This window comes from Jatropha curcas, chromosome 6, assembly GCF_041381405.1.
Source record: "Jatropha curcas cultivar XTBG-Jc1 chromosome 6, XTBG_Jcur_1.0, whole genome shotgun sequence".
Lineage (NCBI taxonomy): Eukaryota > Viridiplantae > Streptophyta > Magnoliopsida > Malpighiales > Euphorbiaceae > Jatropha > Jatropha curcas.
In genome coordinates this window covers 22,532,508-22,548,986 of record NC_143156.1, presented here as the reverse complement: position 1 = coordinate 22,548,986, position 16,479 = coordinate 22,532,508, and the positions used below count along the sequence as shown (strand labels likewise).

General features: G+C 34.2%; 1 protein-coding gene across 1 annotated transcript; it reads left to right on the top strand.

Annotated features, from left to right (window-relative positions):
- The first annotated feature begins 5,363 nt into the window (after nt 1–5,363).
- On the top strand, nt 5,364–14,138 carry MKP1 (mitogen-activated protein kinase phosphatase 1). Its single transcript, XM_012217552.4, has 4 exons — nt 5,364–5,608; nt 5,888–8,577; nt 11,871–12,047; nt 13,968–14,138. Exons 2-3 carry the CDS (start codon nt 6,067–6,069, stop codon nt 11,925–11,927), a joined length of 2,568 nt encoding a protein of 855 aa, XP_012072942.1. The 5' UTR covers nt 5,364–5,608; nt 5,888–6,066; the 3' UTR covers nt 11,928–12,047; nt 13,968–14,138.
- The last annotated feature ends 2,341 nt before the right edge of the window (nt 14,139–16,479 follow it).

Below are 16,479 nucleotides of genomic sequence, written 5' to 3'. Positions count from 1 at the left end.
CTTTCGTAAGTAGAATGAGATCATCAGTAAAGAACAGATGAGAGAGCAGCGACCCTCCCCTCGAAAGAAAAATAGGCTTCCACTCCCTATGATCCAATGTACGAGAAATAGCATGAGACAGACACTCTAAACAAAGAACAAACAGGTAAGGGCTTAGAGGATCTCTTTGTCAAAACCCATGGGTGGCAGTAAAACACTCCGAGGTACCCCCATTCCAAGTAATCTGCATATTATAAGAGGAGACACTAAGCATAACAGTAGAAATAAAATGTTGTGGAATATTAATTTCAGATAAAGTCTCAACAAGAAAATCCCAACGGATATGGTCATAAGCCTTATCTATTTCCACTTTAATAGTCATTAATTTTTTACGGCTTCGATGAGACTAAACGATATGTAGAACTTTTTGGAAAATAATAATATTGTCTATGATATAATGTCCAAGCACAAAACTCATCTGGGTCGGACTAATAATTTGAGGCAGGATAACTTTCAATCTATTAGTTAAGAACATTGTTGAGATCTTGAAGAGAACATTACACAGGCTTATGGGCCGAAATTATAAGATAGCAACTGGATTTTCTACTTTTGGGATGAGAACCAAGAGTTAAAATGAGACCCCATGTCATGACCAGACAAGAAATTTCTAATAGCTTTAAACACAAACTTCCTAAAAACCTGCTATTGATGCTGGAAAAAACCCACATGAAAACCATCCAATCTAGGAGCCTTCCAAGGCTTCATATCAAATAGGGCCTGTCTAACTTCAGAAACAGATACAAGATTAGCTAATGACTTAAAGTGAGTAGGATTAAAACGTGGAAAAGAACCTTGTAATGGAAAGGTCGGATGATAGGATCCTTCCTCCACACATGTTAGAGAAATAATCCAAAGCCATATTAGGAAGCTACTCCTGGTCATCAATAAGAGTGCCTTCCTGATTTTTGAGTGCACAGATAACATTCCTTTCCTGCATTGGAGAGCCCTTAAATGGAGAAAATTAGTGTTCTTATCCCCACTATTAATCCATTTCGCCCTAGATTTTTAATACCAAACAAGTTCTTCTTGGCAAAGTACAACCTCTAGATCTTTCTTCAACTGCCCTTCCAGACGAGTAAGAAAAGGATTATAGCTTGTCTTCAAAGCTCGTTGAATGCCATCCAAACGAGCCAAAAGAATCTTCTTTTGTCTAAAAACATTACCAAACACCTCTATGTTCCAATTATGAACCTTAATAGTAAAGCAACTAAATTAGTTGACATAGAAAGGTTCTGGTTCGAGGCCGACGCTACGGTTGCCTGGGGGTTAGCTCCCAAAAATTGAACCAACTGTTTTATGATCCGAACTGATTCGAGGAAGGTGTTTGACCATGTAACTAGGAAACTTCAGATACCAAACATCATTGCATAAGGCTTTGTCAAGTCTTTGTGATAATATACCTCGTTTCCAAGTGAATTGAGATCCACTAAAGCCCATGTAATGAGGTCTGAGTCCAAAAACCATTGTGAGAAAGCCAAATCCACAGCAAAATGATTCCTGGATCCTCTAAACCTCTTCTTCGTCAACTTTATAGTGTTAAAGTCACATATCAATAACCAAGGATTATTCGTACCATTTGCCAAGGTGAGGAGGTCCTCCTATAGAGATCTCTGACGGACAGGCTATGGACTAGCATAGATGATAGAGACCTCCATGAGGATCTTACCTGAATCTTCAATTCCAACATGCACCCACTGTGTATTATTGGCCAAGATTTGCACATCCCACTTTTTATTCCTAAGAATCCAAATTCCCCCAGAAAACCCAGTAGCTTTAACATGATAAGAACAAGTAAACCCCAACTTTTTAATCATAAAATCCACTCTGGCACCAGTAATATGATCTAACAGGAAAAGCAATCAGGCTTGTATGCCTTCAAAAATAACTTAAGAGTCCAAATAAAGGAGGAGCTCCCTGCTCCTTGACAATTCCACCGAAATTAACGACATGAGAAAATTACAAAAGAGAGGAAAACAGTAGACCCTTAACACATAAACCTCCATTCTCTTAATCATGGAGATAGGGGGTCTCTAGCCTCTTTCTTAAACAATTTATCCTCGTCAATAGAATCCTCTTAATCAGATTCTCCCTCATAAATCTCAACGTCATCTTGATAGCTCTCTTTCTTTGGTAAAATTCTCTCCTTGAACACTTGGAGAGGAGGTAACCATCGGAATAATAGGCATTTCTCCTAGATCAGGTGGATGCTGGGCAAGGTCAATAGGTCTGTTATCAGAAATTGGGTTGCAATTTCGGCCTGCATCTAAAGTCATGGGCTCATTAATAGGTTGGGAATCAATAATGCGAATCAAGGTGTTGTTAAACGGGTCTAAAGTGGTGTCTAGTATGCTAGTAGAGGCCTTGTTACGGAACTTTGAGGTGAAATCAAAGAAGTCATCCAAAGTGGACTTCTTGGGCTTTTATATGGGCTTAGACCCCACTTTAAGAGGGAATACAACCTTTTGGTTCTTAGCTAGGCCCGTTCTAGCATTGGTAGACTTTCCTTTAGGGTTTCCACATGAAGCTCTTGCATGATCTCGGTTAGAGATCATGCACACGTCGACTTCTTCTGAAGAAACCAGATTCTCACTAGGCATATTATTACCGTCAGTTTATGATAAAATTTTAGCAAAAGGATAATCAAGAACCTGAGTCTTAAAAATTTAAATTAATTTTCGCATTTGAAAAAGATATAGAAAACTAGTCGCAAACCATTTTGCTTCTCCAAAATATGCCAGTAGGTCAAATGAATCTAAATTATATATAGAAAAATTCAAATCGCGAATACTTTCTAATTATTTTAGGTAGGGCAAAGGTGAATAAAATTTTTTGGTCAATACAAATCCAAGTCCATGGAAACCTAATTATGGGTTTTACGATATTACCATAAACTTTAGTTTTCATAAAGATTACGCAAAATAATGTTTTGACTATGTCATATATAGCTTTTGAATTTTAATTTGGATATATAATTAATAGATTTTATAGTTATATCCATATTTGGGCAAATCCGATGAGAAAATAAATGGAAGGAAATATATTTTTTTTTGCATCTTATTTAAATAGAATGAAATGTGATGAATGCCAAATCCAAAAGCAAGCAATCAATGTGGTTTTCTTTCTGCAATGAAAAAATGGTAAGATATTAAGATAAAGAAAAGAAAATATTAGAGACTAGATTCGCATTCTTAAAACGTATAAAAACATCAACAAAAACCAATAATTAACTAAATTCATATTCTTAAAACGTCTAAAAACGTTAATAAAAAACGGTAATTAACTAACTTTAAACGTAAATGAATACAATCTATTTTTTGTTTTGCTTTCACATATGGTAAGGAATGTTCATAAAGTTGGATCGGATCAATTGGTTCAGATTAAATCAAATTGAAGAAAGGTAAATTAAATAAATTAAATTTTATATAAATATCAAGTCAAACCAAATTGTATATAGAATCAAACTAAATTGTATTGGATCGATTCAGTTTAATTTTAATTTTGACTTAATTTTAGAATTAAATCATTTTAATTTTTAGGATTTTATATTTTTCGGTTTTATATAATAAAATCAAACTGATATAAAAAATTTAGATTTTTCTTATAAAAAAATCAAAATTGATTACTGCTCAATCCTAACCGTATTGTTCAATCTTTTAAAACCCTAACAATAGTGAACAATTGGCCTTAACCATATTACTCAATCCTAGATATTCTTATGTCAACTTATTATCCATGGAGACTAAAGTTCATATGGAGTGATTTTAAATAATGCACTCTCTTGCATAATTGATCCAATAATTTATAAAAAAAAATTTCTCTTTAGGCAACTATTAGAAAATTTTCAAAAAAAAAATATTATTTATAAAAAAATTCCATTTCCCAAGTGATGTGTTGAAATTTTTGTTTTATATTTTTTTCACTCAACTTATATATTTATCATATCATATCATATACCATAGTTACAAATTAATTACTTCCCTAACTAGTATTTTAATTTGTCTTAACAGTTGTTTTAAGAAACAAAATACTAAGGACTATTTCACAATATTATTTGTTTTAATAGTTGTCAATTTTTATAATAGCTGTTAATTCTTTTACTAAGTATTAGCTAAATGGTAGAGAATATCATTATTTATTTTAATAGTCTACTTTTATTGTTGAAACATTTTTATGTTTGCTTGTGATTTGTTCTTTTTGACGGTTTGAAATGCAAGATGAATTGTCTGATTACTTTTGGTTGGAAACTTTGGATAATAATATCAATGGAGCCCCTCCATGTCTTAAATGTGATAAGTTTTCTAAAAAAAAAAAATTTGGACAATATTACAAAAAGTTTCTTAGTTGTCATATTTGAAAAAGATTAATTTTTATAAACAAGATAAATCTATTTTACTAACATTATCTCTAGATAAAAATTTTCAATTATTTATACGTGTATTTTTTTAAATTTTATTGAAATATCGTTATGTATAGACATTATATTCTTTATTAATAAATTGTTAAGTTTTTTTAAATAAGCACTTTAAATATTATTTTTAAAATTATTATTAAAGTCAATTATTGAAAATTCTTGCAAAAGATAAATTAAAAATAGGTTCGTATAATATTATTTAAGGAAAAAAAAGGTTGTGGTATAAAGGAAAAATTACTCTCTTTATTTTTCACTTCATTTTGTTTTCTCTTCGGAGAAGTGTGATGGTAATTTTCCTTTTTCCCTGTCACTAGACACCAAATTCAACATAAGAAGATGATAATAATAATTATGATATTGACTAATGACAATTGTAAAATTATAGTTTATAAATATAACTTGCAATGTCATTACATTTTCTAAAAATTTGATTAAATATTTTTATATGTCGAGGGAGTTAAAAATTTGATCATATACGGTGAAATTTGTAGTATCACGATTCAGAAATGAGCTTAGAGTTATAGCATATTTTGGAAAAATTAAATTATTCAATCGAGTCGAGTCGGTTAATTCAAATTCATTTTGATATTTTACATATCAATTTATTTCAATTTTAATTGAGAAAACTTAATTTTTTTTTATTCAATTTGATTTTTATTAAATCCTAAAAATAAATTGAAATCCTTCAAAACACTATTAAATCAAATTGAATCGAATCAAGTTTGATTCGGTTTGATTCTTCCATTGGAGTTTTTTGTCTTCGAATCACATTTTAATAAATTTCGATTTTATTCGATTTATATTGAATTTTAATTGGATTTGCAACCCAAGTTAAGGCAATGAAATGATAATGATTTTAGATTTGGAGTACTATAAATATTTTGCCCAGACAGAGTTGAGGGAGCATCAATTGGGTTTTTGGTTACCTTGTGTCCAAAAAGAAGCAAAGAAATCCGAGAAATGTTTTAATGGCTCTCACACTTTCCTTCTTTCTCTTTTTCTTGGGAGTCAAATAAATAAAGAAAGAAAGTCACAACTGAAAAAGACTGCTACTACCCCTTCCCTTTCCCTCTCTCTCTTCCTCTGTTCCCTAATAGCCTCTCGTTCTTCCTCTAAATCTACCTCTCTATTCTTGGATTCACCTTCGTATCTTACACTGTAAGTATCAAATCTAACCTTCTACAAGTCTATTTTTCCTTATTTTTGTATCAGCAGGAAGAATAGAACGGAACAAAAAACCCTAGGATATGGTTTCTTTTGTATATTTCCGTGAATATTTACTTCGAATTTTTGACTGGATTTCTTTAGAGGGGCTCTTTAAAATCTCATGGGTTAAATCGTTGATTTAGTGTGTTAATTGTTTGTACTAATGCCTTTTTTTTAAAAAAAAAATTTTGATGATGAAATGCTTGATTTCCTTCTATTTTTGGCTTGCAGTGACACTCTGTAGGGTTGAACACAGCTTGATCTGGTTTGGACTTTCATTCTTAATTTGTAGTTAACTTGTTCATGGTTTATTCTCCAAATTCAAGCACAAATAGAACTGTAAGACTTTGAAGATTTCTGGGTCTGGCTCAAACATTACGTATTTTTAAACTTTTTCAAGTGGACTGGGCATGGTGGGTCAAGAGGATGGGAATCCTCTGGTTCCGCGCCAGCTTCCTTCTGCTGCTGGGAACCGCAAAATGTTCTGGCGCTCTGCGTCTTGGTCTTCTTCTAGGACTGCCCTTCAAAACCCTGAAGCTGAAGAGAAAGACTGTGTCATAGATCCAAATAGTAATGATATCGGAAATGGTCACAATGGGCAAAATCGTAGGTACCCTGCTCCCTTAACCCCACGGTCCCAACAAAACTGTAAAGCGCGGTCATGCTTGCCGCCTCTGCAGCCGTTGGCTATTTCTCGCAGAAGTTTAGATGAGTGGCCAAAAGCAGGTTCCGATGATTTGGGCGAGTGGCCTCAGCCGATCACCCCTGGTGGGAACAAGAGTGGTGAGAGATTGAAGCTTGATTTATCTTCAATCCAAAGAAATCCGGATAGGAATTCTGGGTCAGTGAAGAGAGATAGGATTGCTTTTTTTGATAAAGAATGCTCAAAAGTAGCGGAACATGTGTATCTTGGTGGGGATGCTGTTGCAAAGGATAGGGAGATTTTGAAACAGAATGGAATTACCCATGTGCTGAATTGCGTGGGTTTTGTCTGTCCCGAGTATTTCAAGGCTGATTTTATGTATAGGACCTTGTGGTTGCAGGATAGTCCCTCAGAGGATATTACAAGTATTCTTTATGATGTTTTTGATTATTTTGAGGATGTTAGGGAACAGGGTGGAAGGGTTTTTGTTCATTGTTGTCAAGGGGTTTCGCGGTCCACCTCATTGGTGATAGCATATCTTATGTGGAGAGAAGGTCAGAGTTTTGACGATGCCTTTCAATATGTGAAAGCAGCAAGAGGTATTGCTGACCCCAACATGGGTTTTGCTTGCCAGTTATTACAGTGCCAGAAGAGGGTCCATGCATTCCCTCTTAGCCCTAGTTCGTTGTTGAGGATGTATAGAATTGCCCCACACTCACCATATGATCCCTTACATCTTGTCCCCAGAATGTTGAATGATCCTTCACCGTCTGCTTTGGATTCTAGAGGTGCCTTCATTGTTCATATTCCTTCTGCAATATATATCTGGATTGGTAAATATTGTGAGGCTATTATGGAAAGGGATGCTAGAGGGGCTGTATGTCAGATTGTTCGTTACGAGAGAGCTCAAGGGCCAATAATTGTAATGAAAGAAGGGGAGGAGCCAGCTTATTTTTGGGATGCTTTTTCAAATTATCTACCTTTAATGGATAAATCTCGGAATGGGGTGGATGCTGGGGAACCAGCTGTTAAAATTTGCCCTGGTGAGAGAAAACTGGAGGCTTATAATGTTGATTTTGAGATTTTCCAAAAAGCTATTAAGGGAGGATTTGTGCCTCCTTTTGCATCATCAGAGAATGAACATGAAACCCACCTTCCAGCTAGAGAAAGCAGTTGGAGTGTGCTAAGGCGGAAATTTGCCCCGAGTGACATGAAGGAATTTGTCTCAGCACCGAAGATATTTCTGTCCAGAGTCTATTCAGATTCTATGATGATTGTGCACTCCTCATCACCGTCATCTTCGTCGTTGTCATCATCTTCATCTTCTTCACCTCCTTATCTCTCTCCAGATTCCATTTCTTCTGATTCTAGTACTAGCTCAAAGTATTCCTCAGAATCTTCCCTAGATTCTCCTTCAGCAGCTTCATGTTCTGTCCTTGTATCTTCAACATTATCTAACTTCTCTAATTTGTCACTTCTTTCGTCTAAGGCTTCTTCTAAACCATCATCTAACACTCCTGAATTTCATGCTGTCAGTAGCATCAATAGCATGTCAAATCATTGTTCTCAAGTGACTTCCTCACCATCTAAAAAATCTTCACCTTCACTTGCAGAACGCAGAGGTAGCTTGTCAAAGTCTTTGAAGCTGCCAGTGATGACTGATAAGGGGGTGACTAAAATTCCTCCGAGTTCACTTGACTGCCAGAAAGATGGTGCTAGGATAAACGAGAATAATTTCTCTTGGTGTAATTCAAATAGTATAGAAATTGTTTTAGAGTCCAAGAATGATTCTAAAGGAGATGAAGATTCAAGGCAACAACGCAAGTTGAATATATCTCTAGATAGAGTAGCTGGTGCTGACTTGTGTCGCGAAGAAACTGCCATTGTAAATGATTATGATTGCTCAGATAGAAATTCTCCTTTGGAAGAAGGCTTGGGGTGTTCTATTACAAATGGGAAGGAGGAAAGTGTTTCATCTTGTTGTAATCGAATGCAACCATTGGTATTCAATTGGCCCAGTTTGGAAAGAATCACAACTTTTGGTACCAGTGGCTTGGATTCTAAGGCTGCATTTGCAATTTTAGCGCCAACTAAAGATTTAGGCAGAGATGAGAGTAGGGTTCTATATTTTTGGTTGGGAAGGTCTTTCCCATTTGATGAGAACCTGATTCAGTTAGATTGCTGCAAAGGATTGATGGATGTGAAACATACTGACTGGAATCAAGTAGGTTGTCATGTTCTAACTCAAATGGGTCTTCCAAAGGATATCCCCGTTAAGGTATGTTCTTACACTCTAAAATCTGTATTCTTACTTGTTATTTCATTTCTTTCCTTTAGTATACTTATTCAAATTTTGATTTATCTAAACATTAAGTTGGCAATTAATGAATAGAAGCGTAAAAGTCTTGTTCGGTTGTAATATGGGAAGCCATAAAGTAACCTATTCCCTTGTCTGGGGGAAATTATATCTGTATTCTAATTTTCCTTCTAAATGTTTTAACTAATACCAATAAAACCTGCATGAAATGTAATAGTATTCGGTTAAATAATGAGTAATTCATTTAAATACCGACCTTTGCGAGTTGTAATAATTATATCCCCATTTTGACCTTAACCCCCAAGACACCCCAATTTTAAACAATTGTTATAAATTCTACCCCCGAATTAAAATTAGAGCTTTGGAAAACAATAAAAAATAGAACAGTGGGACCCATGCCTGACCCTTAGTTAACTCTAACCCAGCTGAAATTGAGTGAAACGGTTTGTTTCACTGTTGTTTTGTTTCAATGAATTTTAGCTTCTCTTTCCCCTCTCACCAACGAGTATCATCTCTTTATTTGCTCTAAACTGCTCTCTCCTTAATCATCTAAGATTAAGATTAAAACAAGAACCAACAAATACAAATCTATTTTATTAGAATGGAAAGAAATATACATTTGAGGATTTGAATTGTACCTGAACTAATTAATGAAACAAAACCCAGATAATAAAATTGTGAAATTTTCAATTCCTCAAAATGAAACTTAGAAAAGAGAAAGCAAAAAGCAAAAAGGGATCGTCTTTGTTAGTTGTTAAGAGAAAAAGTAATCTCTTTGTTAAGAGTGCACAAACTGTAAAACGGCTAAAAGAAAAAATAACCCCAGAAAGTTAAAAAAAAAAAAAAAAAAAAAAAAAAAAAAAAAAAAAAAAAAAAGAAAGAAACAAAAGTAAAATAAAAATCAAGGAAAGGAAATTTATTTATTAATTATTAATGAAAATTAATCACTTGGAAATCTCTTTCCATAAAGACCCTTCATACTGAAATCTCAAAACATATCAGACCTTATTTTTAAAAGAGCTAAAATTTCTTGTCTAGGCTACCAATTATCATCAAAGTTCCGGTCACCTCCAATTTCTTTTTAATGGGTTTAATAAGGAAAGGAGAGAGAGAGTGATCGAGAGTTGTAGAGTTCACTATAGAAATGTGATACAAGAAGGATTAACATAAAGAGTGAAGAAAAAGGGAAATAAAATTTAAATAGAAGTCTCTATTTGTTCACCATGGGTCTGCAATCTCTCCTTGTCCTGAGATGGTGTTCGTGGGTCAGTCCTGGTATTCTTCTTTGCACGCGAGATTGAGAAATTAGGTTAAGAGTATTATGGATCGGGTTTTGTTCATTGCCAAGGCTCCTGATTGGGTTTTATGAACACAAGCAGAAACGCTGCTTTTTGGTTTGCCAACTTGGGTTAGTTTAACTCTTGAGTCAGTCGTAGGACCCACATCACTATTATTAAATTCATTTTTAAACCTTGATTTTAGATTTAGGGTGGAATTATAACAAATGTTTGAAAGTGGGGTGTCCCGGGGGTTAAGGTCAAAATTGGGTATGATTATTACAACTCGCAAAGGTCAGGGTATTTTAAATGAATTGCTCTTAAATAATAGAGAATAGTTACAACTAAATAGGGGTTGATAAGTTGATTAGAAACCATTTTTGAAATTTATCTTTAATTACGGCAAGAACTTGTGCTGAAATCTTTAGTTATTCACCAGTTAGTATTCCTTTATTTACCTTATGGTTAATTTGTACTGGGCTGTTGTGCTGGGAAGAGTTGGATCTGCATGAACTGGTTTTCCACTTTACCTTGTATCCGATTCACTGGTCACCTTAGGCAACATGGATGTTCTTGAATGGCTTAGCTTGCAGTTGTTATAGGATATCTGAATTTAAGGAAGGTAGGAGTAGGAGTTTGATTACTTACCAGTTCTGTTTTCTAACCATCTATAAATCTATATGCTTGTTTTCTAACCATCTATGCTTGCTTGGTTGTTGGAGTAGTTATCTTCACATATATAAGAGTGTGTGTGTGTGTGTGTGTGAGTGTGTGTGTGAGAGAGAGAGAGAGAGAGAGCACCTTGTTCAGAATCAACTTAATCCCTTTTTCGTTCCTACCAATTTAAAGGATGAATATTGTTGGACAGAATGGTTTTAATTACCCTGTATCTCACATCTGTTATGTCCCATACGTGTCAGACCTACTAGTGTTGGAGTACATGCTCTTTTCCTCGGTAACAATCTTTACATAGAGGACATTTTAAAAGTGAGTTACAACTTTTAGCAATGACCATGCAAAGGTGCTTCATTGGCTTTACATGAGTTTGGCAGTTAGCTTTGACTTCAATTTAGAGCAATTTATGCATTGTAATCAGTTGAGAAAGTGAGTGCTTGGTTTCTTTGTGAAATACTCCATATAGCTGGTCTTGCTGAAGCTGCAGGAAAATAACTGAACAGTTGATGTAATTGAAAATAAAGGATTTTCTCCTCCTGATGCACAATTCTTTCAACCCACATATATCCATGTTAACCCCATGTCATGGCAAAGGAAGATCAATGTTGAGTCGCTGATCTAAGTTGAATAGACTGAGGTCCAAAGGTCCAAATATGTGAACATTTAATGCATCAAACAGATAAGGGTATTATGCAAGTGCACTGAACAGGTTCACTGTCATTGTGTGTTCCTAATTCTATCACTACTGCATGCTCAGGAGTCTTCTCATGGTTTTAATATCTTATCACTATTCGCAAAAATAAATAACTAAATAAATAAATGCCTATTTAGAGGAGAATTTTTGTTTTAAAAAAGGGAGTGAAAGATTGTGTTGATCCACGAGCCAAGAACTCATACATTTGGAGGATGCTTAGACAGGAAGCTTAAATGGATCGGCAGAGAATGCTTTTAAACTTGAGTAGTATGGATAAAAAAAGCTTAAAAAGTAGTTATCTTGCTGAATTTTGATTTTCGCCTCTTGGTTTTGTTGCAGTTAATTGTCTCCCTTATTGTTACTCTCTTTCATGTTTATTGATTTCCTATTAATATTGGACCAATACTGGGATTTGTTGTTCAATCACCAGTTTTACTTGCCTTTTATTTGATATCTTTTTCCTCTTGTTTGGCTACTATCTTTGGCACTCTTATAACATTCTCATTCAAGGACATGTGATATCAAAGTTGCTTGTGCAATATATGTGTCAATCTAAAGCAGAACTGCGTGGTGATAAATTATGTATTCTTGAATGCTGATTATGACAGATTATCAGAGAAGATGAAGAACCAGTGGAATTTCTTGCATTGTTGAACTCGTTATAGCATCACTGTGATCTAGGAGGATCCTTTCAATAGCTTACATCTTTCACTTGCATCAGCTGTCCTAATTTACATCACAAGTTTAGAATCGCAAAAAATGAACTTTCGTGATGAAATCATGAGGTATTCTTTTTCTACCTTTTTATTTACCTTGGTAAAGGTAGCCAGTCTCTTTGATGTGTTTTAATTGTATGCAACTTTTAGGAGATTGTTTTTGTTACTTATGATTATCATGAACCTAGGCTAATCCAATATTCAAATAGAGTGATCCGTTATTTTCTGCAGAGGCATGGGATACTGCATCACATGTTGTAGGCTACTATATAGTTAGTTCTGATATTTGCTGATTCTTCTTCTTTTTAAATTAAAATAGGCCGGACCCTGTGAGAAGTGAGAACATACTGTTGAGGCCATTCTTCTGTTAGTTTCGCCAGTATCATGAAAAATGCTTTTCCTGATTGTATCTAAAGCTGTCTTTTATTTAGGTTGTAAACATAAATTTGTATTTATATGTTTTTAAGTAAAGAGGCTCCTCTTTGTAAAGTTTACTTTGGTTCTGATTATTTAAATGCTTTTAAAAAAAATTCAACTTCCTCATTTTTTTGTAATTCTATCATGAACTTCTCAATGTTGTCGAGCTTCTAAATTTTTCCAGTTGTATCACTTATTTAGTTTCTGGAAATTTGATCTGCATTTGATGACTTCGTAGACTTGAATTTGTTATCTTTTTCTTCATTTGTATCATCAAACCCAAAATTGTGTATTGTTGACATGAAATATTTTATTATTATTATCTTTTATAGCTGGTGTGTAATAGTTATTAAAGGCGCCCGTTGCTTAAGGCTCAAGGGCTTGTGCCTCTATAGTCCTCAGGTAGGCGAGTTCACTTAGGCTATCGCCTTTGGGTAGAGGCATGAGGCTAAGGCTCAAGAAAGGTGTGCCTTTCTATTTTTTGTTTTCCTGAAGAAGTCGCTTAGGGTTTTCTTTCAATATAAACCTGTCCAGTCAGCATCTGCTTACACAAAATAAATAAATAAAAGAAATAAAATGCAACATAAGAACCAGTGATGTGCTTTGTGATCTAGCCTCTGCTACATCCAGCACTCACCTCCTGCAATCTAGTTTTTTAGCCAATAGCCATAAGGATACGCCTTTCTCAATTTCTCTTCCTATATGTGCTTTCTATTTTCCTTTTTTTTTTTTTTCCATTTTCTTGATTCTATTATTTTCCATCTTAACTCCAATATCTTAAAATATTACTTGTCATGTTGCTATTTTTTTTCTGATTTATGTGTGTTTCTTTCCATGTTTTTCTAATTTTTTTTCCTTTTTTCATATCTTAAAAAATAATTTTCAGATTTATGTGTTGAAATTTTTTTTTTTTTTTTTTTTGCGCCTCGCTTCACTCAGGCTTGCGCCTAGTCTCTAGCATACCTTTGCACCTTTAATTACTATATGTGTAACAAAGGGAATGAATCAATACCTGCCATGCTAGGAAATTCAGGCAGGCTTAGGTTCACTTGAAATTGAATAGGTGATTGAATTACAATGTTATAAAAGTTCAGGTATAAAATTTCCAAAATCAAAAATTCATGATAAAACTACAGAAAAACTGAAGTGGAAGTATTTTTTTAATAAGGCCTTATATATGTACTATTCCAAAGTGAAAATATGAGTCGAGTATAAAGAAGACACCTGTACTAGAGTATCAGCACTAGTCCTTGCTGAGCCAAGCAAAGATGAACACTTTGCCTCCATCTGAATATTTTAGAGTTCAGTTGAAAGGAAAATATATAAATTCTCTCAGGTAATGATTAATTAAGCAATTTTTACATACCTGTTGAGATTAAGAATTGTAGGGAAGTAGAGAAGTGTGCCCATAAGTAGGTCTGCATGACAGCAATAAAGTAGCTGCAAAATAGTTTACTCAAATATGTTAAACCTGAGAACATTGTTTAATTTGAATACTTCCATTTTTATCATGGTTGCTGTATATTTCTTCCAATATACTCATTCATAATATTGTTCATGTCATGTTTGCAGGCGGCTGCTTTCAAGCTATTTGCGGCTGTTCATCTGGTTGTACAGTACTTAACACCCTCATAACTGAATCATTTTGTCCCATAAATTTAATGTTCTTGTATATTCATTATTGTCAAAAACAAATTGCTGAAGGCCTTTCTGGGAAAAATAGATACACTTAAATTCTGCCTACTGATTGATTCTCATTTTCTTTTTGAAATTTCTGTTTGGGTTGGTGTAACTTTGCATGCCTAGTGTACTGTCCTTGGCATGCTTTAACACTTCCTTCTGAAGATATGCTGACATGTAAGTGCTGATGGTGAAAATTGGCTAGCCGGCTGTCATTTTCATCTCAAACTTCTGTTTCAGAGGGAAGATTTTACAATCTTGTGCATGCATATGTATAAAAATCACAACCCGTGTATGCTTTATACTTCCAGAAAAGGGGTTTGCACTTTGATGATTTTTTTCCCCTTGTTAATTGGACTGGATAAGCCATGGTTGGAAACTATTGTTTTTTGGCTATCAATTGCAGTTTGATATTCTCTGCATGTTCACAGAGCATCTTAAGGTCTTTAACTAATGGATGGTGTTTAATTTAACCAAATTTTTGAAGTGCATTCTTGAGTTTGTACAAGAAAGGGTTGTGCCAAGTTCATCATTTTGACATGGGAAGAAGTGATCAAGAAAGAGAGAATATTTTATTTTTTCTTTCTAGAAAACTAATTCAAAGAACCAGATCTTGGTATGTTAGGTCTTTTAGATATGCAGAATGGAAGAAACGAATTTGGATAATTGGTTGTGAAACAAATTGTATAAACCACATTTGACAAAAGAAAAGGCATCAGATTGTATACAAGTTGGTTCCTATAATCTTTAGGAAGGATCCCTGAGAATCCAACTATATCTATAAACACAGTTGACTTTCCTTGACACTTCCCTTAAGTTGGAGCATAAATATTAAGCATGCTAACTTGTTGTAGAGATAATCAACTTGAGGATCATGTAGAGATTTGCTTGTTTCGACATATCCTGTAGAGATAACACCTTGCTGTGTTTTTTCACAAAAGAAATGACGATCTTGATATATTTTGTTCGTTCATGAAATACCGGATTTGATACATTGTGACATATCGCAAATTTGCAGGCAAAGATTCGATTTCCTCTAACAATTGACAAGTCCAAATTATTTTAGAAGTAGATTATGTCATAGTTTGGTACTTTGATTCAATACTCGATCGAGAGATTACATTTTGTTTCTTGCTCCTCCATGATATCAAGTTTCTGCTCACAGAGACAAAATATCTTAAAGTTAATCGTTTATCAACCTTCGAATCTACCCAATTTGCATCTAAAACACTCAATATACAAATGATTGTGATTATTATAAAGGAGGCCATGACCTAGAGTGCCTTTCAAGTAGCACAAAGTCTATCTTAAAAGCTTCCAAATAAGTTACAGTAAGAGAAGACATAAATTGTTAGGATACTAATAGAATAAGTCATATCTGGACGTGTTACTATAAGGTAATTCAATTTGCCTATCAATTTTTTATACGTCTCAGGATCATCAAATAATTAGGTATGGATTAGGACTCAGAGCACCACATGGTTTAGCACCTAGTTTTCCAATTTCCTTCAACAAATCAATGACATACTTCCTTTGAAATAAGATGATGCCTCTCTTACACTTGAAAACTTCAACACCTAAAAAATAATTTAATGATCCTCAGTATTTTGTTTGGAATTGAATTTAGAGAAATGACTTAAGTGATGAGATGTCTGCCGAATCACTTCCTGTAATAATAATGTCATTAATATAAATTACAAGTAGAATTAAATCAGCATAATCTTTCTAAAGAATACTAATTAAATTAGCATTAGTCTTTCTAAAGAAAACTAAGTTACCTGAGTTACTCTTAAATATGCCAAACTACTATACCAACTCACAAAATCTACGAACCAAGCTTGAGGACTATTCGCAAAATTTACCAAACCAAGCTCGAGGACTATATTTTAGACTATAAAGAGATTAGTGAAGTTTACAGACTTTACCCAACTCCCCCGAGCAACAAAGCTATGCGATTGCTCCATATAAACCTCTTCCTAAAGGTCCCCATGAAAAAAAAAAAGATTCTTAACATCCAGCTAATATAAAGGCTAAGAAAATATCACTACCAAGGAAATAAATAAATGGACAAAAGACAATTTGGCCACAAGAGAAAAAATACCATAATAATCAAGCCTATGAAACTTGAATATAGCCCTTAGCAACTAACGAGCCTTAAGGGGAGGAACAGACCTATCAAGATTCATTTTTAACTGTCAAACCCACTTACAACTAATAACTCTCTTACCTGGCAGAGAGAGGCACAAGCTCCCAAGTACCATTAGCATCTGAAGCAGTCATCTCCTCTTTATTGTTGCATGTCAACCAGGATGGAAAATTTTTTGAGCAATAGTAGTAAGTGTAGAAATAGAGTCTAAGTTACTCACAAAACAACATATGAAAAAGATAGGTGATCATAACCGAC